The following is a 9,601-nucleotide window of genomic DNA, read 5'->3' as shown; positions in this document are numbered from 1 at the left end:
CCTCTGCGGGTTCCTGGCACAAACTCTTTTCAGAATCAGATGGGGGTCCGCGGCCAAATACAGCAATTTGGGGGTCCTTGGCAGGAAAAGGTTTGAGAACCACTGACTTAGAATAGATTGTAGAATCAGCCTATTGCGGTCTTTAATGGGCTTATAGAATGATTTGTTTTATTTAATATACATTTGGTTGTTTGTGCACACTGAAAATGGCTGATCTACATGGTCACAGCTTGAGCACGACGCGGTGTGTTGTTGAGCTTGTAGATCGGCTGTTTTGGTCAATCCATCCAGTAATGATATTTTTAAAGATTTAAAAAAATATATTTGCTACGCTTGTAGCTTAATTAGTTCTTTTGCACTTTAGATTTATTTTCCTCACACTTTTATTTTATTTTATTCTAACAATATTCCTTTGCCAGTGTGTTGTAACGTGTTGGGAACAAATGAGAGTTGGAATAAGCACATTATTCCTTGTTCAAAGTATGGAAAATATAACGGGCCTTCACTGCTGTGGAAGGTGCACTGCAATAGCACCTCCTACTGGCCTGACCTTAGCCCATTTTAGGTGTTAGCATTATGTTATGCTTTAGCTATTTAAAAATAGCAGATCTACAAGCTCATAGTGCGCCACTCTACGAGCTTGTAGGTCTGCTATTTTTTCAAAAGTCGAAGAACGACTGACATAGAAACATAGCTTTTTCAGAAAACTGTCCTTTTCAAACAGACATTTTTAGAATCTGATCTCGGGTCAGAATGGGTTTTAAGAACCATGAAATGATTCTAAACGTACAGCTATGCATGTCAGGCAAGCAGGGAGAAGGTTCCACAAGATGATGAAATTATAAGTAATAATACAAACAATTAGATCAGGTCAAAAAGTACAGATGGACAAGAAAAAGAAGAAAAAAACCCTTGGTTTAAAACAATGCCACTGTGCTCTGCCAAACGCTAACCACAGGTGTGTAGCTGAAGGAATTATAAGCTGTAGAATAGTTCCCCTTTGTTATAAGAACTTAACTGTTTCAGCTTTAGAATAGTTCCCTATTGGGCTTGAGGTTAAGAATGATTTCCCCCTAAAAGTGATCTTTCTGACATGGGACATGCCATTAAAACATCTTTAATAACTAATGTACTAATAAACGAATGCTTGCGTTCACACTTGACAAAAGATTCAATCATGCAACAACGCTATACTGTCGCTGAAGTTGAAACCAAGCTCAACTTTTGTGGTAGCTTCGTAGCTTCTTTTCGTCGGATGTATCTTTTGTATCTTCATGTCACGAAACCTTTAACCCATTCTGAACGGGAACCCATTTTGGTGTTAGCATCATGTTATGCTTTAGCTATTGAAAAATAGCAGATCTACAAGCTCATAGCGCGCCACCGAGTGGCGCGCTACGAGCTTGTAGGTCTGCTATGTTTTGAAAAAAAATCGAAGAACGACTGACGAATTTTTTGAATCTGATCTCGGGTCAGAATGGGTTAATCAGACCAGTGTGTGTGTGTGTCCAGTGGAAACCTCGTATGAATCTGATCTCAGGTCAGAATGGGTTAATAATAAATACCCCTCCCCCCGCCAGGCCGCAGGCGCTGACGAGAACGGCGGCCCGGCGTCCAAGGTCCAGAAGAACTTCATCTGCGACCACTGCTACGGCGCCTTCAGGAGCGGCTACCACCTGAAGAGACACATCCTCATCCACACAGGTACGACGGTCCCTAGCGTAGCGCTCCGTTTGTTTACAGAGTGTTTACAGAACGGCCAGATTACAGTCATCGTTTTCCCTCCGGAGAGGCCCTCGGTCGGAGACGTTATTTATTTCATTTATTTAAAAGTTGCAAACGACGACATGTAGGTGTTTTTTTTTTTTTTTTTTTTTTTTTGCGATGGCCTGCTTTTATATAAGAGCTTGTTTTGGTATTTTTTCTTTTGTTAGATCGGTGGTACGATGGGCTCTATGCACACAGAATAACTCTTCTATAACGTCCGCGCTCGCTTCCCTACTGCCTTCACAGGTGTTACCCATGATACTAATTAACCCATTCTGACCTGAGATCAGATTCTAAAAATGTCTTCTAGACAGTTTTCTGAAAAGGCTATGTTTCCGTCAGTGGTTCTTCGATTTTTATAAAATAGCAGACCTACAAGCGCGCTATGAGCTTGCAGATCTGCTATTTTTCAATAGCTGAAGCATAACATAATGCTAACACCAAAAGGGGTTCCCGCCTAAAATTGGTTAAGGCTCTGTTCTGTTTAGTGTGCAGCAGAGCCATCTAATAGAAGAGTTGCGACATTGAGGGGGCAGAAACCTGTTCATGCAAGCCTGAACTGAGACAAGTTGGATTTGGAAATACATTGTTTTGGAGGGCAACGAGGGCAGCGCAAACAAGAGCTATTTTAGGCAATGTGTGCAACATGACAACTGTTTTAAAGTATTGTACACTGACAACTAAAGTCTCTGTAATGTTTATGTTGTACTATTACTAAGAAACTATCTAAAATAAAGGGATTTAAGATCATTGAAGCTGGGCTGTTGCCTGGTGGGTCCAATGCATTTCTGCCTACTTCCCGGTCCAGGACTTGTCCCAGTTGGTTGTCCCCCATTCTCAATAGAAGTCTATGTAGGAGAGCCTCCATTGGACTGAAGCCAATAGAAGTCTATGTAGGAGAGCCTCCATTGGACTGAAGCCAATAGAAGTCTATGTAGGAGAGCCTCCATTGGACTGAAGCCAATAGAAGTCTATGTAGGAGAGCCTCCATTGGTCTGAAGCCAATAGAAGTCTATGTAGGAGAGCCTCATGCTTTGATCTTGCCGCACAGCGGGTGCTTCCTATGGGCTATAGTTCCACACATTGGAACTATCCCATTGACGTAGAATGAGCACTTCCGCATTCCATTGTTAACAAGCCAATGGGTCCATTTGGACACTCAAGAGTTAAATTAACATTGATTTTTACGATATAAATTGGGCGTCCCAGAGATAGAAATGTCATTGAGAATCACTGCTAAGAGCCGTAATAAGAATCTTCTTCATGGGGGGTTCCTGCAGGCTAATCTTTTCAAACGGGGGTCCGCGGGATAACTGGTGTCAATCAGGGGGTCCGTGACATGGAACGGTTCGTGAAGCACAGTCCTACTAGATGACTGTGTGGAAACGAAGCCTTCCATTACAGTAGTATCATCGGTAACGCCTGTGAAGGAAGCGGGGAAGTGAAGTTCTTTCCCCCAACATGGCAAGGCAGCTCTGAGAAGGAAGGGAAGTGGTCACGTGACTGGGCTGCGCCATGACACTTTCATGGACACTTCATGAGCTGGTCACTGAGCTCTCATTGACTCCAGTGCATTCTGCCAAACTTCCGGGTAGTTTGGCTCCCATGAAAGTGTCTGTGAAAGTGTCATGGCGCAGCCCAGTCACGTGACCACTTCACTTCCTTCTCAGAGCTTCCTTGCAACATGGCGTTGTGTGTGCATACAGCCCATCGTGGGCGGCGGGGGACCTTTCACTAAAACTCTGTGGTGCTCTGTGTGGTTTAGGGGAGAAGCCCTACGCTTGTGCCATTTGTGACATGCGGTTTATCCAGCGTTACCACCTGGAGAGACACAGCCTCATACACACGGGTATGCGTCCTCTAATGATAAACCGTATACCCATTTTATGATCACAGCAAATCTAAAACGACTATTAAAAAGACTACCATGTTTTTACCAGTCTTTTATTTAATATACTTTGGAACCCCAGTAAAGGACACGAAACGGTTATCAGGGCTCATTTTATTTTGTTGTCGCTGGACAGTAATTTCCAACAAAGCAAAGAAAACAAACAAAGAAACAAACAAAAAGCCATAAAAAGTTAAGTTCTCATTTACACATCGGTCCCCCCCAACCAACACCAACCAAAGAACTTAAAAAAAAAAAAAAGAAAATGACAGGGTGGCGGTGTTCCGTTGTCATTATACAAGCACACACACAAGATGCAGGAAAAAAACATGTTTTTTTATTTTTTATTTTATTACATTTTGTTTTATTTCAAATTGTCTCTGTAGAGTAAGTATGGGTTTGTTTAAGACAGTCAATGCATGGACATCAAAGGACATTTTCCTCATCTAGCCAGCGCTGCTAGCTCTGGTTGTGTGAACTGTGAACGCGGTGGTTTCAGGCTGTGAGACTCTTTTGACACCAAACGTTCTTTGTCTCTCGTTGTCTTAAGAATAAAATGCACTGTTGGGTAAGTCAACCTCTCAACCTTAAGTCTGCTTACACCAAGTCACCTAGAAAGTACACAACAAAAACTGACCAGTTATAATCAGTTGCCATGTTTTAGTTTTTTTTTGTATTGTAATGTATTGTACCTTTCCCCAGATATGCCCGTGAAATGAGTACATTACTTATTTTTTTTAAAGCGGCAACAATACATTACATTTCTGTAATTTGTGCTATACTCAAAACAATTTGAGTTTTCTCATTTTTTCCCCCCCTCCCCCCGATTGAATAGCTAATACTCTGTGCTCTGTGTGCGTAGGGGTGAAGCCGTACGCTTGTTCCATGTGTGACATGAGGTTTTTCCAGAGATACCACCTGGAGAGACACAGCCTCACACATACGGGTATGACAGTCCATTTAATAACCGTACCCATCCTAGAAGTAAAACAAACCTGGTCAAAATCAAGTATTTTTTATTTTATTTAAAAAAAATCTAAATTTCATATATCATGGAGAAGATCCCTAAGAAACACAGATTTCCAGACTGTCTAGAAGGGGTCGTTGTCCGTCATATAGTTATGACGGTATTTCAGATCCTGTACCAAACATGAAAGGGACGGTATCGACATTTGTTTCATGCGTCCATCCATTGTTGTTCTTCTTGCCTAAAATAATTTGACTCCAGAGGGCCGTACCAACCCCCCCCCCGCCCCTCCCTCCCCAGCTCCTGTTTCTTTTTTTTTATGGAAAACCAACAAACCGTAATGGGTACGTGACGAATGTCATCTTGTATCTAAAAACCACAGATTTTGTATTTATTTAGATGAAACAACACTTGTGTGCTTCACTTCTGACAGTGTTTGAAGAGGTTGTCGCTGTGATTATACAGTCCACACATATCGCTGTTGTCAGGCGGAAAAACCTCTCTTTTCCCCGTAAATCAATGCCCTACGACGGCGGCTCCCAATCCTTTTCACGTCGAGGACCCCCAAATTGACACCAATTAGCCCGTGGACCCCCATTAGAAAAGACCCCCGTAAGAGAACATTATACACATATAGACGCATGACTGAAATGCCGCTATCCTTCTTGTAAAGCCCTATTCAAATTTTATACTTTGTCTAATACTTTTGTCTATGAACAATATATATATATATATATAAATTACTCTTTATGTGTCGTGTAGGGGTGAAGCCCTACGCTTGCTCCATGTGTGACATGAGGTTTTTTCAACGCTACCACTTGGCAAGACACAGTCTCACGCACACGGGTACGGAACGGGTTCAATCCTTTCTCTTTTGCACACACACACTAGAGCCCAAATAATGCTGTCTGTGATGTCTGTAGGCTAGCAGAATAACGCCCTCATACTATGGGCTGTATATAATGTCTGTAGGCTAGCAGAATAACGCCCTCATACTGGGATGTCTGTAGGCTAGCAGAATAACGCCCTCATACTGGGCTGTATTTGATGTCTGTAGGCTAGCAGAATAACACCCTCATACTGGGCTGTATTTGATGTCTGTAGGCTAGAAGAATACTCTCTCCGACCACCGAACTTTTCGTCGGAAAGATCAGACTTAAATTCTTTCTCCGAAGTAGAGTTCGGAGAGTCACAACATCTGGGAGTGCAGCTTTCAGAACAAAAATTCGGAGGAATGCGTTTCCGACGAATAGTTCGGTGGTCGGAGAGAGTATGGACTGCCCTTAACCGTCTTGAGTCTGGCTGGGCTAAAGTCCCGTTCTATCTTTGATGTTTTAGTTTCGGTATCCTTACAGCTCTGCGGTGCACATATATGTGTTTTGAGCTTTAGTCACGCAGTCCCACGGTGGAAGAGGAACGGGGATGGCTGAAAAGACATTAGGCCTTGAGCAACATCACTTATTGAAGACTGATCTGTTTTTGTGAAATTTTGATGGCCAACTTAAAGGACCACTTCACCACTTTTCAACCTATCTTCATATAATGGGTCCTCACTAATAATCATGAAAAGACGGCGCAATTTATTTCTACTCGGTCTGTGTCTCATAGGAGGGGATGTGGGCAGTTCAGAAACCGTCTTCCAGTGACATCATCGATGGGGAATACAAGCTAATAGAAACTGCAGGCTTTCGAGTCCTGAAAAGTTGCAATGCGAAAATGGAAGGCATCGTTCTCACGATAATGAAAATCTAAACTTTTTTGTAAAAAAAAATCTTGTTTAAAAGAAATCTGCCTAATGATGATGTCACTGGAAGATGGTTTCTAAACTGCCCACAGCCCTCCTATGAGACACAGACTGAGTAGAAAACAATCATGCCATTTTATCATGATTATTAGTGAGGACCTATTATATGAAGATAGGTTGAAAAGTGGTGAAGTGGTCCTTTAAACATTTTAAAACCTATTGCATTCATTACAATACATAAATAAATGTAGCTCCAGATTCATATAGGCCCATCATGGAATAATATGAGAATAGTCCTTTGATGTCCATTGCTTCCTATGTTTTCACATTAACCTTTTAGTGTGTAGATAATTGAATGTATTCTATATATAATGTACAGTAGATGAATAGTTGCTGACTGCTCTGTAATGTATTCTATATATAATGTACAGTAGATGTACAGTAGATGACTGCTCTGTAACAGTAGGTTTAAGGTGGCGATCAGACGACAGGCTTTGAAAACGTGACACACGCTAGCTGGCGAACGAACGCACTAGCGCGCATTATCACGCTAGCTGGCGAACGAACGCACTAGCTGGCGAACGGACGCACTAGCGAGCGTTAGCACGCTAGCTGGCGAACGAACGCACTAGCGCGCGTTCCACCGCCATGGCCTAGACATTTGTAAAAACAAAGACAAAAGCATCGTACGTTGAGTTAGCTTCAACGTCGCAACGCTATAGTCTGACTTGTCGATGACGGTCTGACATCCTGGTGGAAACCTTGGGGAAAGTAAGGGCTGGTGTTTCTAGTTTTCAGCGTGCTGGTGTGATCGCCGTCGTAAGCGTTGTTTGTTGTGATCTGGCTACTTTTGGCGTGTCTTTTTTTAAAATACGCTTGGCACAAAAACCCTGTTGCAGTTCTCAATTTAGGCCTGATTTGATATATATATCTCTCTCTCTCTATTTCTCATAAATAACCCAATGCTTAAGAACAACAAAACACCCCAGATATATATATATACATATTTCTTAGCTTGTTTTCATGATGATTTGTGAATAATGCTTCCCCCTAGATTGAGCGAGAACATTTGGGGGCTAATGTCTGTCCGTTGTGTATACGTAGGGGTGAAGCCGTACGCTTGCTCCATGTGTGACATGAGATTCTTCCAGCGGTATCACCTGGCGAGACACAGCCTCACACACACCGGTAGGCTAGCTCACTGGGCCGTCCGTCCGTCCATGTTGTTCCTGTTGTTATAATTGAGAATGCTCTAGTCTTTTTTTAACCTAATCGGAAGCGTTTTATATTAGATAAACATCTCTCTCGAAGGCAGTCGCAGTTAAGTTCTGAGAAGGTTTCTTGTTGTTGATGTTGTTGTCGGATACACACACTGAGGCAGGGCGACGAGTGTGAGAAACGGTTGGAGGTTCTCTGGCGGAGTGTATGTGTGTGTGTGTGTGTGTGTGTGCGTGCATTTACTGTGGAGCAGAATGCGGGCACCTAAACACAGAACCATCGTGGTAACAATCCAAATATACCAGGGGTTGCCAAGAAGTGTGTGTGTGTGTGATCTGTGGGATCCACAGATATACTCGACTCGCCTTTTTCTTCCACTGATCGTCCTGTATCACTGTGTGTACCCCCCCCCTCCCCCTCCCCCCCAACAAAAAAAAAGAGAATCCTTTAACTGGATGTACAATTTGCCAAATTCTTGATCCAGAGCATAGACGTGACCTCCGTGTCTTTTCAACAGCAGCATGGTGTGCTAAATGTTACCGTGCTGAAACATTTTTTCATGTCTCCATCTACCATAGCTAATATTTTGATACTCTTTATGTGTCGTGTAGGGGTGAAGCCCTACGCTTGCTCCATGTGTGACATGAGGTTTTTTCAACGCTACCACTTGGCAAGACACAGTCTCACGCACACGGGTACGGAACGGGTTCAATCCTTTCTCTTTTGCACACACACACACACTAGAGCCCAAATAATGCTGTCTGTGATGTCTGTAGGCTAGCAGAATAACGCCCTCATACGAGGCTGTCTGTAATGTGATGTCTGTAGCCTGGCAGCGTAAGCGTCTTGAGTCTGGCTGGTCTAACTACAGTCCTCAGGACTAATGGGATTGATAAACAAACTGACTAAAATACTAGTCCCCTATCAATCATCATCATCATGCCAGTTCTTCTTTTGGCATGTCTTGTACTTTACTGCAGTTTGTTTGTGAAATGAATGGGTGTATCCTCCCAGTTCCTTTTCCGAGATCCTTACGAAAGGTTGTCGCTGTGTGTGTGTGTGTGTGTGTGTGTGTGTGTGTGTGTGTGTGTGCGTGTGCGTGCGTGCGTGCGTGTGTGCGTGCATGCGTGTGCGTGCGTGTAGGGGTGAAGCCCTATGCTTGCTCCATGTGTGACATGAGGTTTTTCCAGAGATACCACCTGGCGCGACACAGCCTCACCCATACGGGTACGTGTGTCACCCCCCTGAGCCCCCCCCCCCCCCCCCCCAGGTGGTTGTAGAGTGGTCAGTTTGTGCCTAGCAGTGTCAGAATAAATGTTCACACACAAAGATAAATGTCTCATAAAGACCAACGACCCATGCTTGGATTAATTATTTAACCCATTTTGGTGTTTTTACACTTCGAGACGGGAACCCCCTTTTAGGTGTCCATGTTGCTATGTACAGTATATAGCAACATTTGTAATTTTTCTAGAAAACCTTTTTTAAATCTGTCTCAGTGCTGTGGGTTTTTATTTTAAGTCGGGGTGAAATATGAAGTTTCAGTAGTTTTCACCGTGGCGGCGTTCGCTCGTTAGCGGCGTTTTTCAGAGCAGACTAGGTGGAGCATTACACAGAAATTGTCATAGAATAATTGAGTAAATTTAAGCAAAGTCAAAATGTGTGCCTGCCAAAATGCTATGCTATATGTTGTGTATAATATAATAATATAATATAATCTATAATATACATCTCCTCCCGAGAGCGGTCACTAAAGTCTGGTACTGTTGCGTTTAGGGGTGAAGCCCTACGCTTGCTCCATGTGCGACATGCGTTTCTTCCAGCGCTACCACTTGGCGAGACACAGCCTCACTCACACCGGTATGATCATATTTACCCTCTTTGTCTCCCTGCAAACCTTCCTCAATGTACAGCAAATAGGGTTTCTCCAATGATAACCTTGATATATATAAAAAAATATCATCAATATATCATATTAATTAGTTCCCCTTCACAGAAGAAACCAAATAATGGATTT

At 42.9% G+C, this 9,601-nt stretch overlaps 1 protein-coding gene across 1 annotated transcript in view; it reads left to right on the top strand.

Annotated features, from left to right (window-relative positions):
* The first annotated feature begins 6 nt into the window (after positions 1-6).
* LOC310862639 (uncharacterized protein) overlaps positions 7-9,601 on the top strand; it is a 29,237-nt gene continuing 19,642 nt past the window's right edge. The window contains exons 1-8 of the mRNA XM_083770632.1: positions 7-90; positions 1,581-1,704; positions 3,533-3,616; positions 4,518-4,601; positions 5,385-5,468; positions 7,471-7,554; positions 8,728-8,811; positions 9,361-9,444. Of these exons, the coding sequence (XP_083626758.1) occupies positions 40-90; positions 1,581-1,704; positions 3,533-3,616; positions 4,518-4,601; positions 5,385-5,468; positions 7,471-7,554; positions 8,728-8,811; positions 9,361-9,444 (679 nt within the window). The 5' untranslated portion in view covers positions 7-39. The remainder of the gene's footprint in view (positions 91-1,580; positions 1,705-3,532; positions 3,617-4,517; positions 4,602-5,384; positions 5,469-7,470; positions 7,555-8,727; positions 8,812-9,360; positions 9,445-9,601) is intronic.

The sequence above is a fragment of the Protomyctophum parallelum genome (genome assembly GCF_964188405.1).
Source record: "Protomyctophum parallelum genome assembly, chromosome: 8".
NCBI classification, from domain to species: Eukaryota; Metazoa; Chordata; class Actinopteri; order Myctophiformes; family Myctophidae; genus Protomyctophum; species Protomyctophum parallelum.
This window is presented reverse-complemented; position numbering and strand designations above follow the sequence as displayed.